This window comes from Antedon mediterranea, chromosome 9, assembly GCF_964355755.1.
Source record: "Antedon mediterranea chromosome 9, ecAntMedi1.1, whole genome shotgun sequence".
NCBI classification, from domain to species: Eukaryota; Metazoa; Echinodermata; class Crinoidea; order Comatulida; family Antedonidae; genus Antedon; species Antedon mediterranea.
The window spans coordinates 21,425,680-21,448,166 of record NC_092678.1 but is presented as its reverse complement, the minus strand read 5'-3'; the positions used below and the strand labels follow the sequence as shown (position 1 = coordinate 21,448,166).

General features: G+C 34.5%; 3 protein-coding genes across 4 annotated transcripts; all 3 read left to right on the top strand.

Annotated features, from left to right (window-relative positions):
• Positions 1-224: 224 nt before the first annotated feature.
• LOC140058315 (sialin-like) lies at positions 225-2,939 on the top strand. The gene is made up of 4 exons (XM_072103879.1): positions 225-349; positions 1,512-1,745; positions 2,185-2,272; positions 2,896-2,939. The coding sequence occupies exons 1-4, from the start codon at positions 266-268 to the stop codon at positions 2,937-2,939; spliced, it is 450 nt and encodes a 149-aa protein (XP_071959980.1). The 5' UTR covers positions 225-265.
• Positions 2,940-3,300: 361 nt separating this feature from the next.
• LOC140059355 (sialin-like) lies at positions 3,301-13,197 on the top strand. Of its 2 annotated transcripts, XM_072105244.1 has the most exons (7): positions 3,301-3,379; positions 3,831-3,958; positions 4,108-4,254; positions 5,364-5,496; positions 5,629-5,870; positions 5,961-6,176; positions 12,961-13,197. In XM_072105244.1, exons 1-6 carry the CDS (start codon positions 3,322-3,324, stop codon positions 6,132-6,134), a joined length of 882 nt encoding a protein of 293 aa, XP_071961345.1. In that variant the 5' UTR covers positions 3,301-3,321; the 3' UTR covers positions 6,135-6,176; positions 12,961-13,197. The 2 variants fall into 2 exon arrangements, with proteins under 2 accessions (XP_071961345.1, XP_071961344.1); XM_072105243.1 differs by lacking the exon at positions 12,961-13,197 and having other exon boundaries at positions 5,961-6,201.
• Positions 13,198-13,854: 657 nt separating this feature from the next.
• Positions 13,855-20,931, top strand: LOC140059051 (sialin-like). The gene is made up of 9 exons (XM_072104866.1): positions 13,855-14,094; positions 15,284-15,517; positions 15,957-16,044; positions 16,496-16,591; positions 18,428-18,555; positions 18,705-18,851; positions 19,951-20,083; positions 20,246-20,487; positions 20,577-20,931. Exons 1-9 carry the CDS (start codon positions 13,921-13,923, stop codon positions 20,748-20,750), a joined length of 1,416 nt encoding a protein of 471 aa, XP_071960967.1. The 5' UTR covers positions 13,855-13,920; the 3' UTR covers positions 20,751-20,931.
• Positions 20,932-22,487: the final 1,556 nt, after the last annotated feature.

Below are 22,487 nucleotides of genomic sequence, written 5' to 3'. Positions count from 1 at the left end.
AAGATTTCATTGTTTATGAGTTAGTGATCCGGAAGAATGGATTACTAAAAGATAAAGCTAGATCACTACTACTACTAGGGCCTAATAATAATAATAGGCGACCCTCCAACCGCATTCCTTATAGGCCTAAATTCAACCGAATATATCGGCAACACGAATACGAATTACTTTCAAAATGAAACGATATTTTGTAGCAGTAATGTGCTGCTTTGCATGGATTTGTGTTTACTGTACCAGATTGAACATAAACATTACCATTATAAGCATGGTAAACAAATGGAATGCCACAGAAGAACAGAACTCAAATCATAATGCGACAACGATTTCAGATGACAGTGCAACACATTCGGTAAGTTATTGTTTGTATATAGAATATATAGTAACGGATACAACAATCGTTACATTAGTCTTAAAGTCCCATTCTCTACGTTTTTTAGATCTAATTAGGGTCACAAACAACATACAATGTAAAAATAAATACTGTGGTCCTATTGAGATAAGTGTTTTCGACTTTAAACGGTTAAAGATGTATTGTCCCTTTGTCAAATTCCAAAAAAAAATAAAAATAAAAAGATTTCGAAAAAAAGTTGGTCATTTTGAAGTATCAGAATAGTTATTAACTTTCACCAAAAAATAGTCGAAAAAAAAAAAATCATTTAACTGAAATACAGACGTTTTTTGGTTAAAAAATAACTTTTCGATCAAAACATATCTCATAATGCAATGCGCATATTTGACTACTCTGTATGCATAATCATAAAACTTCCTCGCGATCTGTGTGAAACACCTTCTCAACCGTGACAAGTTGTAAACAATCCTAATTAGCATCATGCACAATGTATACTCATGGTTTGAAATCTTTGTTTACTTTGTTTTCCAGACGAAATGTAATCAAATTAATGTAGCTATTAATTACGTAAAATTGTTGTTTTTGTCTCGAATTTTTGACTTAAAGTGAATAACTTTAATATTATTTTGATATGGCCAATTAAAATTTAGTATATTTTGACGTTCATTTTTTTGTGTTTCAAGGGACAATACATTTTTAAAAATGTGAAAAATAAGTCGATTCTAATAATTGTAGCGGCCCGCTATAAATCCCAACATGCATTGCGCGCGAATTGGTATTTTAGCCTATAGCTAGCGTACGGTGTTCGTACGTTACCGATGTTTACCAGCTAGGCCTACAAAACAAAACTAAGCCTAGCTAGGAGGCCTAAAGACCGTCAACGAGAGGAAATTCACCGCGTGCATTGTTTCTCTCTTTTTATCGTAATTTACCATAAAACGTACAGTTAAGACAATGAATGACCTGGTTTAATGTTTTTTAAAGTAATATATATGCATTATTTTTTCAAAACGTCACAAATAGGGAATGGGCATTTATTTACTTTAGGTCAAAGTTAATAAACATGGAGTGGAACAAAAAGTCTAAATCTCGGGGAAATTATTATTTTAAAACACTTTGTACACATTATGTGCTGTTCTATGTATACGATTTTGCTTTATAGATACCAACTTTTGATTGGGACGACCAAACCCAACAACATATACTTGGATCATTTTATTACGGTTATATAATAAGCGGACTGCCGAGCGGTTGGTTGGCTGGTAAAATTGGCGGAAAACGATCAATTGTGATAGTTCTTCTGTTGCAAGGTTTACTGTCTGCCATGATCCCTTGGGCTGCCGGCGTTGGAACCAGTCTTTTGACCATCGTACGGGTTTTACAAGGCGTCGTAGAAGTTAGTGTCTTTATTGGCAGTTCAATTATGTTGCACTGTATGGAGAAACGATTGTTTTTTTTTTCAATGGGCGGCCAATACCATTGGCTATTGACTATAGGATGTGTTGCGTATACAACGATACTATTTACACTTATACAAACTTAACGCCATAACGTTACAATTTGGTTCCCACTAGGACGCAGCGCAAGTACGTAAGCGCAACGCAATTAATTTGACCAAGTGACACGCGCGCTCTGGATTTCCCAAACTCTCGCTTGTCATTGGTTAACAACCTTTGTTACGCATACGTTATTGCTACTATTGATAGGGCGTAAAAATGTACGTTACGCAACAAACAACCAAAAAGACAAAATTGTGCTGCGTAACGGTAATACGTCGTTTAAACGGTATTACTTGTTTTTTTTTCAACCGTTATAAAAATTATTTATATTTCTAGGGATTAATCATGCCGGCGGTTTATATCACTTTAAAAAAATGGATTGTTCCGTCTGAACGGAGTACATTATTATCTATTGCATATTCTGGTAAGTAATTGTGTACAAGAAAAAGTGTTTTTTGCGTGTTTATAGTTAATATCTAAAGCTCTGTCTACACTATTATTACAGTTTGATAGTTTAGACAGAGCTTAAGAAAGCAAATTTTCTTCTTTGTTGAACATAATGCTTGGTAGTCAGGTTAAAAGAGGTATTCCTTGTGCAATTTGTGGTGAAAGTTGGCAACTTGTCTAAATATCTTTAGTGGGTCAAAATAAACCAGAAAAACGTTGTTGCTCAACCTGTGACCTCGTGGGGGGTCTTTTATATTGATAAAATGTTTCATTAGAGTGAATATAAACATATATGCTCTGAAAAATTTAAGACCAAAAACATGTCTCTGTGACCAGTAGTTATCGAGATAGAAGAAGGTGAAGGTCAAAGGTCAATAAAAATATTTCCGTTCACTTTTCGACAATAAAGTTCATTAGATCAAATATAAATATAGTCGTTCTGAGCAATTTCCATTAAACTTTTTCTCTCTAAGATTATTGGTTACAGAGATATAAGAAGACAAGGTCAAAGGTCAAAATGCCAGAAATGGTAGTTGCAGCAATTTTTTGACAAAAAGTTGTATTAGAGTGAATATAAATATATATGTTGTGAATTATTAGATACTAAAATGAAACCTGTAACACCAGCCATTACAAAGATATAAGCTATTTGAATATTTTGGCCGCCATTTTGAAAAGGCCCATAAAAGACCCCCACGGGGTTACAGATTGGGCAACAACGTTTTTCTGGTTTATTTTGACCCACTAAAGATATTTAGACAAGTTGCCAACTTTCACCACAAATTGCACACGGGACCCTATTTTATGACATCTTTTAACCTGATTATGGACTTAATAGTACATCGTAAGTAACTTTGACCAATCACGACACGATAGGTCATCCAAACTGTCGCTTATGATTTGGTCACTTGTGGGAATCAAGCTTAAAGCTACTGGAAAAAATGTTTAACGTTTGGAAACTCTATGTTGTTTACTTTGTTTTCTAAAGGCACGAGCATAGCTGAAGTTTTCTGTTATCCTTTATCTATGTGGATTTCTACTTCTCCCAGTTTAGGAGGATGGCCAACGTCATATTATACTTTCAGTGAGTTTAACCTAACAATATTAATAATAATAATAATATAAACACTATTTAAAGAGAATAAAGAGAATAGGACAGTACTTTAGTGAGCCGGGTTAAATAAAATGTAAACACATTAACAAGATAACAGAAAAAACTATCGCATATATTATACTGCAAATGATTATTGTTGATTAAATAAAATTGAATTGGCTTTTTAACTAAAACATACTCCTAAACTATCTCGTCAGTTCGCAAATAATATTCTTTTTGTATTTTTGGTAAAGTAAATACTTACAGTTGAGAGATTGTTTCTGATTCCACTTTACAATAATAATAAGCGTGTTTCTTCTGAATGTGACTAATCAAACCCAAACATACTTTCTTTAGAAATATTTAAATGATCATTAATATTTTGATGTATATTAATATATGCATTTTCGCATAATAAGCAACCATTTCTTCTTCGTTTTAGGTACCATTAGTGTTTTATTATCAATAATATTCATAGCTTTCGTTGTTGATAATCCTGTTGACGATCCATATATTTCAACACAGCAACTCGAATATTTGAAAAGTTTTGAAGTTAAAGACTCTAATAAGGTATTATAATGGGAGGAGTCAAGCTGACATGTTTGTAATCAACGTCTGTTGAGTCATGTGTTAATGAATATTCATTAATCTATAGTTGAGTTAAATCATTGATCATTCTGTGATAAACACATTTTAAATTCAAACGTTTTTTTAATCAGGAAATACCGGTTCCATGGTATGATATGTTGACATCAACTGCAGTGTGGTCTATCATGTTTGCTTACATGGCGTACAATCTCAATTTTACCTTTATTCTTACTGAAGGACCCATTTTTTTATTGATATTTGGATTTGATCCAACAAAGGTAAGGAAAACTCTTTTTATTTTATTTACTCCATGTTTTTCCAAACAGCAATATAGCTGTTAACGTCGTTCAAGCATGTAGGTATAAAAATAAAAATAAAATGTCATATGTAAACGAGTTTGGTATCAAAATTTAGGGATTTTTAAGCGGGAAGCAAACATTTTGATTGCGCAACTATTTTATCACAAAAGATAGCACTGCGCATGTCAAAAGTATGTGTTTGTTTGTGTATAATTGAGACTCTTGCCTCCTATTGATAGAGGGCTGACTTTGTCAAAAAGTCCGCGCAGCGCGCTGTCGACACACAAGGCTTTGATTTTGAAAACACCATGGCGATATCGCACTACAATACATTCGACCTCTCTCCTTCTAATTTACAACCTATCTCTGGACTGCCTTACCAAATGCTTTCTTACGTTGTTCTATCAGATACCAACAGTGAACACACTAGTACACTTCAATATATGATCCTGTGACAGAAGAGTAACTAGCACCATCACATTCACATCGGGACGCGCGCAACCCAAGGACGTTTTAGCGCGACGCAATTGATTTGACCAATTACAAGCGATAGATTATATGAACTGCGCTTGTTGTCCACTCATTTTATGGTGGCGGAGTGAAAAAAAATCACTGGAAAAATATCTAAGAAATATATATTGAAAAAAAATATGTCATAGGCTGTGTGTCCGCAGCCAAAAATTAACCGATAATTAACCGATAAACTGCCTTTGGAAACGGGGTTTAACAGATTTCACTCAAGAAAAATTAACCGATAATTATCTCATTCAAATCGGATAATAACGGGATAAATGGGATCATTTTTAACCTTTGACATGAAGGAACATTTGTTTCAATAATGTGATTGGACATCTGGTTGTTCGGTAATGACTGATCATGCGCACACTATTCGGACATTAACCGATAATTTTGTTTTGGCTGCAGAAACACGACCAATGAAGAGAGCAGAATTATTATTTTTCCAATGTTTTAAGGCAGAAACCGTGAATAATAAGGAATGAATTAATAATAAAACAACCTAAATATTTCTAGAAACATAGAATATAACATAGGAATAGGCGTATAATACTTTTTTTCTGTATTTCTAGATCGCAATTTTAACATCAATTCCACCAATTCTAGAATTCATAGTTACGCTGCTGTCTGGTGTGGCTGCTGACGTCATCATTCGGCGGGAATACCTGAATGTTCTGAATACTAGAAAGTTTTTTATGATTTTACGTAAGAAAAATTGTTTATTTTGTGGGGGTTTTTTAAATTATTAAATGCATTCTTAAATTGTGACTGCTTCTTTCATTTTGTTTTAATTAAAAATTTTTACAATGAAAATGAATTTCCATGACTTATTTGTAGATATGGGAATACCTGCTATTTGTCTATTTTTCATTGGATACTTTGAAAACCATGCAGTCGCGTCTGTTATACTTCTTACAGTGGCGTTTACTTGTGGAGGAATATATGCGACGAGCACACTTACAAACATAACGGAGATATCAAAGGAACACTCACAAATAATCATAGGAATGGTGACAACTGGAACCGCTGCGGTTGGTTTTACTGGTCCACTTATTCTTGGAGCTTTGATCGAAGAAGATGTAAGTTTTAAGTTTGATTGAAAACACCTCATCACGCGTCCTGTTTACTTGTTTAAATCTGAGTTGTTTTTTTTTTGTTTTTTTTCTCAGAATACAGCCAATCAGTGGTCTTTGATGTTTAGAATAATTGCTGCTTTCCATATCTTTGCAATGATTTTCTTTCTAATATTTGCAAAAGCAGAGCAACAAGAATGGTCACATGGAAATATTACAAAACAAGAGATGAAATCATACAACACTATACACGGTGAAAGTGGTGACTAAAATTCATTCATAGAAGTACTGATGAAGAAATCAATAGAATGGACCCGAGACATGGCTTTCGATTTTTAAAAAGGAAAGATGTATACAATGTATTTACATTATTAGGTTATATGCATGCATTCATGCATATAACCTCTTGATTCTGTCAGAATCTTTATTTATATCTTTATTTATTTATTGGTTATCCGCCTCAAGCGGATAAGCATTTGTTATTGTAGTGTTACTTTTTTTTTTTTTTTATTATTCTTCTTTCTTTCTCAGATTTTGTGTACGCGTTTTCTCTTGAACGTGTTAACATAACATTTTGTAACTTGGTCAACATATAGACAATTAACTGAAGATGTACTGCCAAGCTTTTTGACAATGTCAGATCCGCGTAGCGTAAGTTACGCGCGATTTTCTGAAAATCTTAAATCGGTCATAACTTCGAAACCGATAAATATTTTTTAACGAAATTTTCAGCCACGTTTTCTTCACATGAATGGCTAACTTTTTCGCTCTTCAGCAAATTTTTGAACACTAGAAAGTCTGCGCGTAAACTGCGTTTGAAATTTTAAAATGCTCCTAATTTGTGCACGCTGTTTCTCTGTAACGCGTTAACATAACATTTTGTAACTTGTTCAACATATAGACATTTTACTGAAGTTGTCCAGCCAAGCTTTTTGACGATGTCAGAGCCGCGTAGCGTAAGTTACGCGTGATTTTCTGAAAATCTTAAATTGGTTATAACTTCGAAACAAATGAATATTTTTTAACGTCATTTTCAGCCACGTTTGCTTCACATCAATAGTTAACTTTTTAAACGCTACCGCAATTTGTAACATTAGAAAGTGCGCGCGTAAATGGCGTTTGAAATTTTAAAATGCTTCAAATCAATTTCTGATTAAATTAGAGCACGATTCAGGTCATTTTAAGCGTTTAAAAAATTGCCACTGGTGCGCACATTTTTACGCGCGCACGGCGCAGGGAACAGGTATGAGCATTTCTTTTACACGATTTGTGTTTTTAAATATTCGGTTAACAATTTTACGTTATTTTATTCACTTTTCAACTTGAAATGGCGTTCTACGAGCACGTTAAACATGACAGGTTGCGCACGAAAACGTCAACAAATTGTGAAAATGTTCCAAAATATGTCTACTTTTAAAAATGAAACAGTTCATCAGAATGCAAGGTTACCCCCATTTTTTATTTTAATTTCTTGCAGTGTATGAATCATAGGTCTGATTTATTATAGTGTTGAATGCTAAAACGTGTTTGATGGCTACATTATTTGCATATTAAATATAATTTTTGAAATATTTATCATCAAACAAACATAAACTTATTCAAAGAGCAAAACAATAAACATAACATTTATCTTTTTTCTTTACATGTTAATATATAAAACTTGAAAGTATGCGCTTTCATAATTTGTAACTGTTTAAAATTTTTGAAGATTTCATCATAGTAAAAATTATGATTTAAGTTCATTATGTAATAATCAACTTGCATCGAGGGGGGTTCACGACATACCGGATGAACGAGGACTCTTTCTTCGGATTTTCTTCAGCAGGTGCTCATATGGCTCGATGTGTAGTGCAACCGACTTTGGTATCAGAGGTACCGGGTTCGAAACCCGTCACGGGAAAACAATTAATTAAAAAGGTTTATTTGGTTATTACACTTACAGGGCAGTTTTAATTTTGAATAGCCTAATTTTTTTTTGGAAAAGTCATAACTTGGAAGTACTTGAATACGCAAGATACGTTTTGTTGCTGGCGGATAACCAAACTCGTCCTCAAGTGACGAGTTTAGATCTAGTTAGGTTATATGCATGATATGCATATAACCTCTTGATTCTGTCAGAATCTTTATTTATTTATTTATTTATTTATTTATTTATTTATTTATTTATTTATTTATTCTTTCCTTAGCACTATTTGTCCGTCAATTATCTTGATATCAGTTTCATCTAACTAAGTCAATTTTTCAGAGTATATTCCTTATGGCCAGGAATCGATGTGGTTATGTTTTCACGGTGCGCAATCAAACATTACGCGGTCTACGCGCGATTTAACGAAATCACGTTTGTAATCATATCTTCACAAGCATGAATCACTTTTAAACAAAATTTGGTACTCATAAATTTCAGGTCATATTTCATCATATGGCAATACAATTACGTGCGTAGCGCATATAACGCATGCGTACGCGCGCTTAAAATGTTCAAAATTGTCAGAATTTATTTTCGATGAAATTAGAGTACGTTTCAGGCAATTTTAGGCGTTTAAAAATTGCCATAAGTGCGCAGATTTTTGCACGCGCACTGCGCGTCAAACGTTATTGCGCACTGTTTTTGTCCGATTACTGTTGTATAACCTTTCTTTAACAATATCATCATATTGTATTAACTTTTCAACGCCAAACAGCGTTATACGAGTACGTCAAAAGTGACAGGCTACGCACGTGTAAGTTAACAAAATGGTGAAAATATGCTAAATTTTAAAATTAATATATATCGTTAGAATGCTCGGGAACACCGATTTTTTATTTCATTTTCTTGAAGTGTATGTATCATATGTATGATTTATTATGAAATTAGAAAAACAAAAGTTGATTAAGTCATCATTAATGGCATATTAAATTTAACAAAATTAATTTCGACAATCAAACAAATTATAACATTTTCTTAGGCCAAAATAACAAACTTAACATTAACTTTCTTCCTTAAGAAGTTCATATATTAAAGTTAAAAGTATATAGTTTGACAGTGCATCATTTTTTTCAATTTTTAAAGATGTCATCATAGTAAAACATTATAATCCATTGCGGTATGTAATAATCTATCTGCACCAAAGTGGTTACTGCATAGTAAATACACGGAGGAATCTTTCCATAACTGTTAGTCAGTTGTGTATGGCTCGGTGTTCTTTGCTCGTGTCTATAGCAGTCAAGTACCGAGTTCGAGTCTCACCTTGGGAAACCAAACGAAATAAGATTTTTTTATTATCCGTATTGGTTGTTCAATTATATTTCTTAGTGTATAGATTATACACATGATTTATAATGAAATCTAAATAAAAACACAAATGTGGTTTATGACATTATATACGCAGAAAGATCTTTGATCGGATTATGATACCGGCTATTGTATTTGCGTTAGCAAGATCCTGTCATATATTATAAATAACTAATGATTCTGAGAAAATCAATCAATCAATATATCTTAAATCAATCAATTATCTTTATTTGAATCAATGCATATAACCTATAATTCGTCATAGTGACGAATTAAATCTAGTTTATTTATTGTTTTTTAATTATTTATAAATAGAATAATATATTATAATTGCCTTATTTAATAATCTTGTAATGTTTGTTAAAAGAAGAAAAGACATAAATAAATAAAATAATGTTGTAATAATTTTTGTTGCTAATTTCTTTTGTTAGTTATGTTTAATAACTTTGTATATAAATTGTGACGAGATAACAATTTATTTATTTTTGATAAAGTTTGTTAGTATTAACTTTTAATGAGAGTAAAGATATAAGGAAGAAAGAGATTATATTGAGCGGCTGTTACAGTATGGTGGACAACACCAGAGAAGATTGACATTACTTTCACTCTTCCCTGACAACACTAAATATTTTAAATCGCCTTCAGACTACCACGCTTCGATAACTAATTGCGAAATAAAACTATATTTTAATTATCTTTAGTGGCGTCATTTAAACATACAGTAGAACTCATATTAAGACCACTCAAAGTATCTCCTTAATATAGATTGGCCTTCGTTTATTTAACCTGAAAGTGTCTTTTGAATAAGACTGTCAATAAAGATGTTCTCGGAATAGCTGTGTCCCGGCTCCTCAATAAAGATATCCTCAGAATAGGAATGTCCCCTTAATAAGGATGTCCTCAGAATAGGAGTGTCCTCTCAACAAGGATGTACTAAGAAAAGGAATGTCCTCTCAATAAGGATGTACTAAGAAAGGGAATGTCCTCTCAATAAGGATGTCCTTAGAATAGGATTGTCCCTCAATAAGGATGTCCTCAGAATAGGAGTGTCCCCTTAATAAGGATGTCCTCAGAATAGGAGTGTCCTCTCAACAAGGATGTCCTCATAATAGGAATGTCCTCTCAACAAGGATGTCCTCAGAAAAGGAATGTCCTCTCAACAAGGATGTACTCAGAAAAGGAATGTCCTCTCAATAAGGATGTCCTCAGAACAGGATTGTCCCTCAATAAGGATGTCCTCAGAATAGGAGTGTCCCCTCAATAAGGAAGTCTTCAGAATAGGAGTGTCCTCTCAATAAGGATGTCCTCAGAATAGGATTGTCCCTCAATAAGGATGTCCTCAGAATAGGAGTGTCCCCTCAATAAGGAAGTCTTCAGAATAGGAGTGTCCCCTCAACAAGGATGTCCTCATAATAGGAATGTCCCCTCAACAAGATGTCCTCAGAATAGGAATGTCCCCTCAATAAGGATGTCCTCATAATAGGAGTGTCCCCTCAATAAGGATATCCTCAGAATAGGAGTGTCCACTCAACAAGGATGTCCTCAGGATAGGAGTGTCCCCTCAACAAGGATGTCCTTAGAATAGGAATGTCCCCTCAATAATGATGTCCTCAGAATAGGAGTATTCCCTCAACAAGGATGTCCTCAAAATAGGAGTGTCCTCTCAATAAGGATGTCCTCAGAATAGGAGTGTTCCTTCAATAACGATGTCCTCAGAATAGGAGTGTCCCCTCAATAAGGAAGTCTTCAGAATAGGAATGTCCCCTCAACAAGGATGTCCTCATAATAGGAATGTCCCCTCAACAAGGATGTCCTCAGAATAGGAATGTCCCCTCAACAAGGATGTCCTCAGGATAGAAATGTCCTCTCAATAAGGATGTCCTTAGAATAGGATTGTCCCTCAATAAGGATGTCCTCAGAATAGGAGTGTCCCCTCAATAAGGAAGTCTTCAGAATAGGAGTGTCCCCTCAACAAGGATGTCCTCATAATAGGAATGTCCCCTCAACAAGGATGTCCTCAGAATAGGAATGTCCCCTCAATAAGGATGTCCTCATAATAGGAGTGTCCCCTCAATAAGGATGTCCTCAGAATAGGAGTGTCCACTCAACAAGGATGTCCTCAGGATAGGAGTGTCCCCTCAACAAGGATGTCCTCAGAATAGGAATGTCCCCTCAATAATGATGTCCTCAGAATAGGAGTATTCCCTCAACAAGGATGTCCTCAAAATAGGAGTGTCCTCTCAATAAGGATGTCCTCAGAATAGGAGTGTCCCTTCAATAAGGATGTCCTCAGAATAGGAGTGTCCCCTCAACAAGGATGTCCTCAAAATAGGAATGTCCTCTCAATAAGAATGTCCTTAGAATAGGATTGTCCCTCAATAAGGATGTCATCAGAATAGGAGTGTCCCCTCAATAAAGATGTTTTCATAATAGGAGTGTCCCCTCAACAAGGATGTCCTCAGAATAGGAATGTCCCCTCAACAATGATGTCCTCAGAATAGGAATGTCCCCTCAATAAGGATTTCCTAAGAATAGGAGTGTCCCCTCAAGAAGGATGTCCTCAAAATAGTAGTGTCCTCTCAATATAAGGTTGTCCTGAAATCACAAAACTACAACTGATTCAGCTCAGAATACTGCTGCACCTTTTTCACTAGGACCAAAGCATTTGCCAATATAACTCTAATCCTCAAAGATCTCCACTGGCTTTCTATCCAAGAAAGAATTAATTTAAAGAGTCTGTTGACTATTACAAGAGTTTGAACTCAACTTCGTTATACTACATAGATGAGCTTATCACACCATATTGTCCTAAGTTAATGTTTTAAAATCCGCCACTGTTTTCTATGGCAACAGCTCATTTATCTTTTCATCTGTTGGTCTTTGGAATGATCTGCCACATCTTTTGTCTTCTTATTTTGATGGTAGGATGGGTAGACAGTTTCACTCGAGCTCCTGTGAAAACTGTACAAGTCAGCTCTCATATGAGAGCTTGAAAGTGAGAACGGAGTGGTGTAAATGATTCCTCATTAGCCTTGAACCTCTTATTTCACTTCATGAAAGAACATCATAAAAACTGTCAATAAAATTCGTCAAGATCCCGATCACCTTCTAAATAAATTCTTTAAGCTTAGCCAGACAGGTAGACTGATCACCAGCTGTCCTTGATATGTTGCGTAAACGGTAATAAGTCGTTCACACACAAGTGACGTAAAAAACCCCTTATTTACTTTCAGGGATTAACCATGCCAGCGATATACATCACTTTAAGAAAATGGATTGTTCCGTCTGAACGGAGTACATTAGTATCTATTGCATATTCGGGTAAGTATTTAAAATGTAAAAGAAAGCTAATCGCTTTCTGGTTTGATGGCTTGGTTCCCATTTGGACGCAACGCAAAGTTAGAGTAAAATAAGGATGTCTGACAACAAATTCGGAACAATCGTTATCAATGAGCTAGTTGAATGATTTAAGCGATCGACATTTTTGATAAAGAAAATTCAGAATTACTGAGTAAAAGGTCTTTCACAACTGTTCCGGCACGGTTCCGGTCCGGCGAATCGAACATCAATGTTTCGTTTTCACTATACGCTCCACACGGCCAGTTATGCGCCAATCGATATGCGCCGCGTGAAAATGTAACATTGACGTTCGATTGGATTTTCCGGCGCCTTAACTACCGTTAACGTTGGAAAACGAGTGTCGTTTCCCATTTTTTCTTTACAGGTTCGTGCATAGCTGAAGTTTGCTGTTACCCTTATCTACTTCTCCCAGTTTAGGTGGATGGGCGACATTTAATATTTGCAAAAGCAGAGCAACAAGAATGGTCACATGGAAATATTACAAAACAAGAGATGAAATCATACAACACTATACACGATGACAATGCAAACTAATAAGCAAATTATCGTACGGTATCACGTCTAGTGACGTTAAACATCCCCTGGTATTACGTCTGCTGACGCCAGCATATGACACTATACAAGATGAAATCGGTGACTAATTTAATTAGAACAATCACTAACATTGTTAAATAGTCAAAATTGTACCATATAGATGGTGTGTAAAATAATTTGTTTTTATAGTCTGATATTTCTCAGAATAAATGTCTGTGGATATTTATCTAAAAGAAAAGAATGAATGAATGAATTCAGGAAAGGGTACAAGTAAAATACAAATAAACACATTTTTAATTATTAATTAAGCTAAATATTAATCTAGCTTATGAGTGATATTAACTTTGTATGCATTTTAACATACATAACTCATAGTAAGGGAAAAAGTCCTTATATTTAATTCTAAAAAAAAACAGAAATTGTGATTTGAATGTCATTTCTTATAAAAAATTTTTTTGAATTCTTAAAAGTACACACCCTCCCACCACCACAATGTGCGTTGTTATTTTGCAATTAAAGTTCATAAAAAAAGGAATGTATCACCAAAAGTTTAAAGAACAAAAATCAATGACAAAGACTGCATTTCTACGCTAAATACTTTGAAATATTGATATCGGCCGGAAACGCGCGCAAAATTAATATAATATTTTATTTTGTCCCATTTCAAAATGTAATGTCTGGGGTGTGAGGTCACGTACAACAATGGTATCCAAAGATTTCATTGTTTATGAGTTAGTGATCCGGAAGAATGGATTACTAAAAGATAAAGCTAGATCACTACTACTACTTAGGGCCTAATAATAATAATAATAGGCGACCCTCCAACCGCATTCCTTATAGGCCTAAATTCAACCGAATATATCGGCAACACGAATACGAATTACTTCCAAAATGAAACGATATTTTGTAGCAGTAATGTGCTGCTTTGCATGGATTTGTGTTTACTGTACCAGATTGAACATAAACATTACCATTATAAGCATGGTAAACAAATGGAATGCCACAGAAGAACAGAACTCAAATCATAATGCGACGACGATTTCAGATGACAGTGCAACACATTCGGTAAGTTATTGTTTGTATATTCTGTGACTGTTTGACATCCTGCCGAGACTATAGAATATATAGTAACGGATACAACAATCGTTACATTAGTCTTAAAGTCCCATTCTCTACGTTTTTTAGATCTAATTAGGGTCACAAACAACATACAATGTAAAAATAAATACTGTGATCCTATTGAGATAAGTGTTTTCGTCTTTAAACGGTTAAAGATGTATTGTCCCTTTGTCAAATTCCAAAAAAATAAAAATAAAAAGATTTCGAAAAAAAGTGGGTCATTTTGAAGTATTATAATAGTTATTAACTTTCACCAAAAAATAGTCGAAAAAAAAATCATTTAACTGAAAAACAGACGTTTTTTGGTTAAAAAATAACTTTGACTTCAAGTCAAAGTTTTCGATCAAAACATAGGCCTATCTCATAATGCAATGCGGATATTTGGCTACTCTGTATGCATAATCATAAAACTTTCTCGCGATCTGTGTGAAAACACCTTCTCAGCCATGACAAGTTGTCAACAATCCTAATTAGCATCATGCATAATGTATACTCATGGTTTGAAATCCTTGTTTACTTTGTTTTCCAGACGAAATGTAATCAAATTATTAGCTATTAATTACGTAAAATTGTTGTTTTTGTCTCGAATTTTTTGACTTAAAGTGAATAACTTTAATATTACTTTGATATGGCCAATTAAAATTGTGTGTATTTTGACTTTCATTTTTGTGTGTTTCAAAATAAAATACATCTTTAAAAATGTGAAAAATAAGTCGATTCTAATAATTGTAGCGGCCCGCGCGAATTGGTATTTTAGCCTATAGCTAGCGTACGGTGTTCGTACGTTAACGATGTTTACCAGCTAGGCTTACAAAACAAAACTAAGCCTAGCTAGGAGGCCTAAAGACCGTCCACGAGAGGAAATTCACCGCGTGCATTGTTTCTCTTTTTTTATCGTAATTTACCATAAAACGTACAGTTAAGACAAGGAATGACCTGGTTTAATGTTTTTTAAAGTAATATATATGCATTATTTTTTCAAAACGTCACAAATAGGGAATGGGCATTTATTTACTTTAGGTCAAAGTTAATAAACATGGAGTGGAACAAAAAGTCTAAATCTCGGGGAAATTATTATTTTAAAACACTTTGTACACATTATGTGCTGTTCTATGTATACGATTTTGCTTTATAGATACCAACTTTTGATTGGGACGACCAAACCCAACAACATATACTTGGATCATTTTATTACGGTTATATAATAAGCGGACTGCCGAGCGGTTGGTTGGCTGGTAAAATTGGCGGAAAACGATCAATTGTAATAGTTCTTCTGTTGCAAGGTTTACTGTCTGCCATGATACCTTGGGCTGCCGGCGTTGGAACCAGTCTTTTGACCATCGTACGGGTTTTACAAGGCGTCGTAGAAGTTAGTGTCTTTATTGGCAGTTCAATTATGTTGCACTGTATGGAGAAACGATTGTTTTTTTTTTCAATGGGCGGCCAATACCATTGGCTATTGACTATAGGATGTGTTGCGTATACAACGATACTATTTACACTTATACAAACTTAACGCCATAACGTTACAATTTGGTTCCCACTAGGACGCAGCGCAAGTACGTAAGCGCAACGCAATTAATTTGACCAAGTGACACGCGCGCTCTGGATTTCCCAAACTCTCGCTTGTCATTGGTTAACAACCTTTGTTACGCATACGTTATTGCTACTATTGATAGGGCGTAAAAATGTACGTTACGCAACAAACAACCAAAAAGACAAAATTGTGCTGCGTAACGGTAATACGTCGTTTAAACGGTATTACGTGGTTTTTTTTCAACCGTTATAAAAATTATTTATATTTCTAGGGATTAATCATGCCGGCGGTTTATATCACTTTAAAAAAATGGATTGTTCCGTCTGAACGGAGTACATTATTATCTATTGCATATTCTGGTAAGTAATTGTGTACAAGAAAAAGTGTTTTTTGCGTGTTTTTATAGTTAATATCTAAAGCTCTGTCTACACTATTATTACAGTTTGATAGTTTAGACAGAGCTTAAGAAAGCAAATTTTCTTCTTTGTTGAACATAATGCTTGGTAGTCAGGTTAAAAGAGGTATTCCGTGTGGGGCAACAACGTTTTTCTGGTTTATTTTGACCCACTAAAGATATTTAGACAAGTTGCCAACTTTCACCACAAATTGCACACGGGACCCTATTTTATGACATCTTTTAACCTGATTATGGACTTAATAGTACATCGTAAGTAACTTTGACCAATCACGACACGATAGGTCATCCAAACTGTCGCTTATGATTTGGTCACTTGTGGGAATCAAGCTTAAAGCTACTGGAAAAATGTTTAACGTTTGGAAACTCTATGTTGTTTACTTTGTTTTCTAAAGGCACGAGCATAGCTGAAGTTTTCTGTTATCCTTTATCTATGTGGATTTCTACTTCTCCCAGTTTAGGAGGATGGCCAACGTCATATTATACTTTCAGTGAGTTTAACCTAACAATATTAATAATAATAATATAAACACTATTTAAAGAGAATAAAGAGAATAGGACAGTACTTTAGTGAGCCGGGTTAAATAAAATGTAAACACATTAACAAGATAACAGAAAAAACTATCGCATATATTATACTGCAAATGATTATTGTTGATTAAATAAAATTGAATTGGCTTTTGAACTAAAACATACTCCTAAACTATCTCGTCAGTTCGCAAATAATATTCTTTTTGTATTTTTGGTAAAGTAAATACTTAGGCCTACAGTTGAGAGATTGTTTCTGGTTCCACTTTACAATAATAATAATAAGCGTGTTTCTTCTGAATGTGACTAATCAAACCCAAACATACTTTCTTTAGAAATATTTAAATGATCATTAATATTTTGATGTATATTAATATAGGGGAGATAGGGGCTAAAAGTCACAAATTCATTCTAATCTCCTCTAAATATTAAGTTTTAGGCTAAATTAACTTAGTTTGTACCTTCAAATATAGCCTAGGGTATGGTCTATATAAGGGGACCATTGATTGTGAAAATACTCTTGACCGTGACCCAGGGGAGCACTTTTTCCCCAATGGGTCAGATGTGACAACTTGCCCCGTACATGGGGCAAGTTGTCACATGCAGTGGGGCACTTTGTCACATCGTTAAAAATAAGACAATATGCATAAAAGATCTGCTTAAAACTTATTTATTTATAGAAAGTGTGTTTATACATAAGTTAGTGAGTTTAGATGATGAATAATGTATTAAAAACAATAATAATAAGTATTAAAGTATGTTGTAATCGATATAGGTCTATTTATAGTCCTGTTGCAGAGAGTCCGCAATACATTTATCTACAATGTCACTTTAAATAAAATCTAGCTAGCAACATAATTCACATGTGAAGTCTGCATCTGATTCATTGATACAGCACAATCTTCATGAGCCTATTCTTCACAGACAGAGAACATGATCCAGATTCCTCCTGAAACTGACACGGAATAATCTTCTTTGCAGTAGGCCTACAAACACATCCAATTTCTTTCTTGTGCACTTTATCTTTTGAACTAGGTTTATTCTTCTTCTTTGGTTCTGATGTTCATCTAAAACTTTTTTTTACGCTTTTAATTGCGTACCATATGAATAAAATAGAAAAAAATAATATAAACATTGTGTTTTCTCGATTATTAGGGGTCCCTATATCCAATTGACAAGAAAACAAAATGATTAAGGCCTACAAAGCAAGAATAGGCCTATCTAGCAGTTTATTTATTTATACGACAGTAATAGAGGCCTAAAATAGTAAATAGTCTATAAGAGAGTGTATATGACTAGGGAACGTTTCTTAGGCCGTAGGACTGGGATAGATAAAACACTAAAATAAAATGTTTAGGGGAAAGTTGTCACAACCTGTGACAACTTGCCCCACTACCATATTTTATAGAAAACCCACTCGTTACACGTAATCCGTGGTAATCAAGCGACCATACTTGTACATTGTTTAGCACTGATATTCAACTACATTATAACATAAATTTCTCCTTTGTAAACCACAATGATATGCATACATACCGTTTTTAGTAGAAATACAAAAAGTTGATCTATAGGCCAAAAAATGGGGTGTTTTTAGTACATGAAATCTAGAAATAGTTTTGTCTTGGTCTTCGGTATGTGTGAAGTGCACAGTAAGGGGTCACAAATCAGGTCACTAACTGGAACATTCCATTTCTTTAAAGGGTTGAAAAAGCACTGTGACAACTTACCCCTGTGACTTTTAGCCCCTCCCTCCCCTATGCATTTTCGCATAATAAGCAACCATTTCTTCTTCGTTTTAGGTACCATTAGTGGTTTATTATCAATAATATTCATAGCTTTCGTTTTTGATAATCCTGTTGACGATCCATATATTTCAACACAGCAACTCGAATATTTGAAAAGTTTTGAAGTTAAAGACTCTAATAAGGTATTATAATGGGAGGAGTCAAGCTGACATGTTTGTAATCAACGTCTGTTGAGTCATGTGTTAATGAATATTCATTAATCTATAGTTGAGTTAAATCATTGATCATTCTGTGATAAACACATTTTAAATTCAAACGTTTTTTTAATCAGGACATACCGGTTCCATGGTATGATATGTTGACATCAACTGCAGTGTGGTCTATCATGTTTGCTTACATGGCGTACACTCTCAATTTTACCTTTATTCTTACTGAAGGACCCATTTTGTTATTGATATTTGGATTTGATCCAACAAAGGTAAGGAAAACTCTTTTTATTTTATTTATTCCATGTTTTTCCAAACAGCAATATACCTGTTAACGTCGTTCAAGCATCTAGGTATAAAAATAAAAATAAAATGTCATATGTAAACGAGTTTGGTATCAACATTTAGGGATTTTTAAGCGGGAAGCAAACATTTTGATTGCGCAACTATTATATCACAAAAGATAGCACTGCGCATGTTAAAAGTATATGTGTTTGTTTGTGTATAATTGAGACTCTCGCCTCCTATTGATAGAGGGCTGACTTTGTCAAAAAGTCCGCGCAGCGCGCTGTCGACACACAGGGCTTTGATTTTAAAAACACCATGGCGATATCGCACTACAATACATTCGACCTCTCTCCTTCTAATTTACAACCTATCTCTGGACTGCCTTACCAAATGCTTTCTTACGTTGTTCTATCAGATACCAACAGTGAACACACTAGTACACTTCAATATATGATCCTGTGACAGAAGAGTAACTAGCACCATCACATTCACATCGGGACGCGCGCAACCCAAGGATGTTAGCGCGACGCAATTGATTTGACCAATCACAAGCGATAGATTATATGAACTGCGCTTGTTGTGTCCACTCATTTTATGGTGGCGGAGTGAAAAAAATCACTGGAAAAATATCTAAAAAATATATATTGAAAAAAAATATGTCAAAGGCTGTGTGTCCGCAGCCACAAACTAACCGATAAACTGCCTTTGGAAACGGGGTTTAACAGATTTCACTCCAGAAAAATTAACCGATAATTATCTCATTCAAATCGGATAATAATGGGATAAATGGGATCATTTTAAACCTTTGGCATGAAAGAACATTTGTTGCAATAATGTGATTGGACATCTGGTTGTTCGGTAATGACTGATCATGCGCACACTATTAGGACATTAACCGATAATTTTGTTTTGGCTGCAGAAACACGACCAATGAAGAGAGCAGAAGTATTATTTTTCCAATGTTTTAAGGCAGAAACCGTGAATAATAAGGAATGAATTAATAATAAAATAACCTAAATATTTCTAGAAACATAGAATATAACATAGGAATAGGCGTATAATACTTTTTTTCTGTATTTCTAGATCGCAATTTTAACATCAATTCCACCAATTCTAGAATTCATAGTTACGCTGCTGTCTGGTGTGGCTGCTGACGTCATCATTCGGCGGGAATACCTGAATGTTCTGAATACTAGAAAGTTTTTTATGATTTTACGTAAGAAAAATTGTTTATTTTGTGGGGGTTTTTAAAATTATTAAATGCATTCTTAAATTGTGACTGCTTCTTTCATTTTGTGGACGATTACATTTACATTTATTAACTATCTCCTGTTTTAATTTTTTTTAATGAAAATGAATTTCCATGACTTATTTGTAGATATGGGAATACCTGCTATTTGTCTATTTTTCATTGGATACTTTGAAAACCATGCAGTCGCGTCTGTTACACTTCTTACAGTGGCGTTTACTTGTGGAGGAATATATGCGACGAGCACACTTACAAACATAACGGAGATATCAAAGGAACACTCACAAATAATCGTAGGAATGGTGACAACTGGAGCCGCTGCGGTTGGTTTTACTGGTCCACTTATTCTTGGAGCTTTGATCGAAGAAGATGTAAGTTTTAAGTTTGATTGAAAACACCTCATCACGCGTCCTGTTTACTTGTTTAAATCTGAGTTGTTTTTTGGGGTTTTTTTTTTCAGAATACAGCCAATCAGTGGTCTTTGATGTTTAGAATAATTGCTGCTTTCCATATTTTTGCAATGATTTTCTTTCTAATATTTGCAAAAGCAGAGCAACAAGAATGGTCACATGGAAATATTACAAAACAAGAGATGAAATCATACAACACTATACACGGTGAAAGTGGTGACTAAAATTCATTCATAGAAGTACTGATGAAGAAATCAATAGAATGGACCCGAGACATGGCTTTCGATTTTTAAAAAGGAAAGATGTATACAATGTATTTACATTATTTATTTATTTATTGTTTTTTAATTATTTATAAATAGAATAATATATTATAATTGTCTTATTTAATCTTGTAATGTTTGTTAAAAGAGGAAAAGACATAAATAAATAAAATAATGTTGTAATATGTTTTGTTGCTAATTTCTTTTGTTAGTTATGTTTAATAACTTTGTATATAAATTGTGACGAGATAACAATTTATTTATTTTTGATGAAGTTTGTTAGTATTAACTTTTAATGAGAGTAAAGATATAAGGAAGAAAGAGATTATATTGAGCGGCTGTTACAGTATGGTGGACAACACCAGAGAAGATTGACATTACTGACAACACTAAATATTTTAAATCGCCTTCAGACTACCACGCTTCGATAACTAATTTCGAAATAAAACTATATTTTAATTATCTTTAGTGGCGTCATTTAAACATACAGTAGAACTCATATTAAGACCACTCAAAGTATCTCCTTAATATAGATTGGCCTTCGTTTATTTAACCTGAAAGTGTCTTTTGAATAAGACTGTCAATAAAGATGTTCTCAGAATAGCTGTGTCCCGGCTCCTCAATAAAGATATCCTCAGAATAGGAATGTCCCCTTAATAAGGATGTCCTCAGAATAGGAGTGTCCTCTCAACAAGGATGTACTAAGAAAAGGAATTTCCTCTCAATAAGGATGTACTAAGAAAGGGAATGTTCTCTCAATAAGGATGTCCTTAGAATAGGATTGTCCCTCAATAAGGATGTCCTCAGAATAAGAGTGTCCCCTTAATAAGGATGTCCTCAGAATAGGAGTGTCCTCTCAACAAGGATGTACTAAGAAAAGGAATGTCCTCTCAATAAGGATGGCCTCAGAATAGGATTGTCCCTCAATAAGGATGTCCTCAGAATAGGAGTGTCCCCTTAATAAGGATGTCCTCACAATAGGAGTGTCCTCTTAACAAGAATGTACTAAGAAAAAGAATGTCCTCTCAATAAGGATGTACTAAGAAAAGGAATGTCCCTCAATAAGGATGTCCTCAGAATAGGAGTGTCCCCTCAATAAGGATGTCCTCAGAATAGGAGTGTCCCCTTAATAAGGATGTCCTCACAATAGGAGTGTCCTCTTAACAAGGATGTACTAAGAAAAGGAATGTCCTCTCAATAAGGATGTCCTTAGAATAGGATTGTCCCTCAATAAGGATGTCCTCAGAATAGGAGTGTCCCCTTAATAAGGATGTCCTCATAATAGGAATGTCCTCTCAACAAGGATGTCCTCAGAAAAGGAATGTCCTCTCAACAAGGATGTACTAAGAAAAGGAATGTCCTCTCAATAAGGATGTCCTCAGAATAGGATTGTCCCTCAATAAGGATGTCCTCTGAATAGGAGTGTCCCCTCAATAAGGAAGTCTTCAGAATATGAGTGTCCTCTCAATAAGGATGTCCTCAGAATAGGATTGTCCCTCAATAAGGATGTCCTCAGAATAGGAGTGTCCCCTCAATAAGAAAGTCTTCAGAATAGGAGTGTCCCCTCAACAAGGATGTCCTCATAATAGGAATGTCCCCTCAACAAGGATGTCCTCAGAATAGGAATGTCCCCTCAATAAGGATGTCCTCATAATAGGAGTGTCCCCTCAATAAGAATGTCCTCAGAATAGGAGTGTC

Bases quoted from the DNA above. Each gene is read 5' to 3' on its own strand.
- LOC140059051 (XM_072104866.1), top strand. From the start codon at position 13,921: ATGAAACGATATTTTGTAGCAGTAATGTGCTGCTTTGCATGGATTTGT. The intron at 16,592-18,427 runs GTGAGTTTAACC...TCTTCGTTTTAG, and splicing joins AACGTCATATTATACTTTCA to GTACCATTAGTGGTTTATTA. The intron at 18,852-19,950 runs GTAAGGAAAACT...CTGTATTTCTAG, and splicing joins TTGGATTTGATCCAACAAAG to ATCGCAATTTTAACATCAAT.
- LOC140059355 (XM_072105244.1), top strand. From the start codon at position 3,322: ATGTGGATTTCTACTTCTCCCAGTTTAGGAGGATGGCCAACGTCATAT. The intron at 3,959-4,107 runs GTATTATAATGG...TTTTTTAATCAG, and splicing joins AAGTTAAAGACTCTAATAAG to GAAATACCGGTTCCATGGTA. The intron at 5,497-5,628 runs GTAAGAAAAATT...ACTTATTTGTAG, and splicing joins AAAGTTTTTTATGATTTTAC to ATATGGGAATACCTGCTATT.
- LOC140058315 (XM_072103879.1), top strand. From the start codon at position 266: ATGGTAAACAAATGGAATGCCACAGAAGAACAGAACTCAAATCATAAT. The intron at 1,746-2,184 runs GTTAGTGTCTTT...TTATATTTCTAG, and splicing joins TTTTACAAGGCGTCGTAGAA to GGATTAATCATGCCGGCGGT. The intron at 2,273-2,895 runs GTAAGTAATTGT...GTGAATTATTAG, and splicing joins ATTATCTATTGCATATTCTG to ATACTAAAATGAAACCTGTA.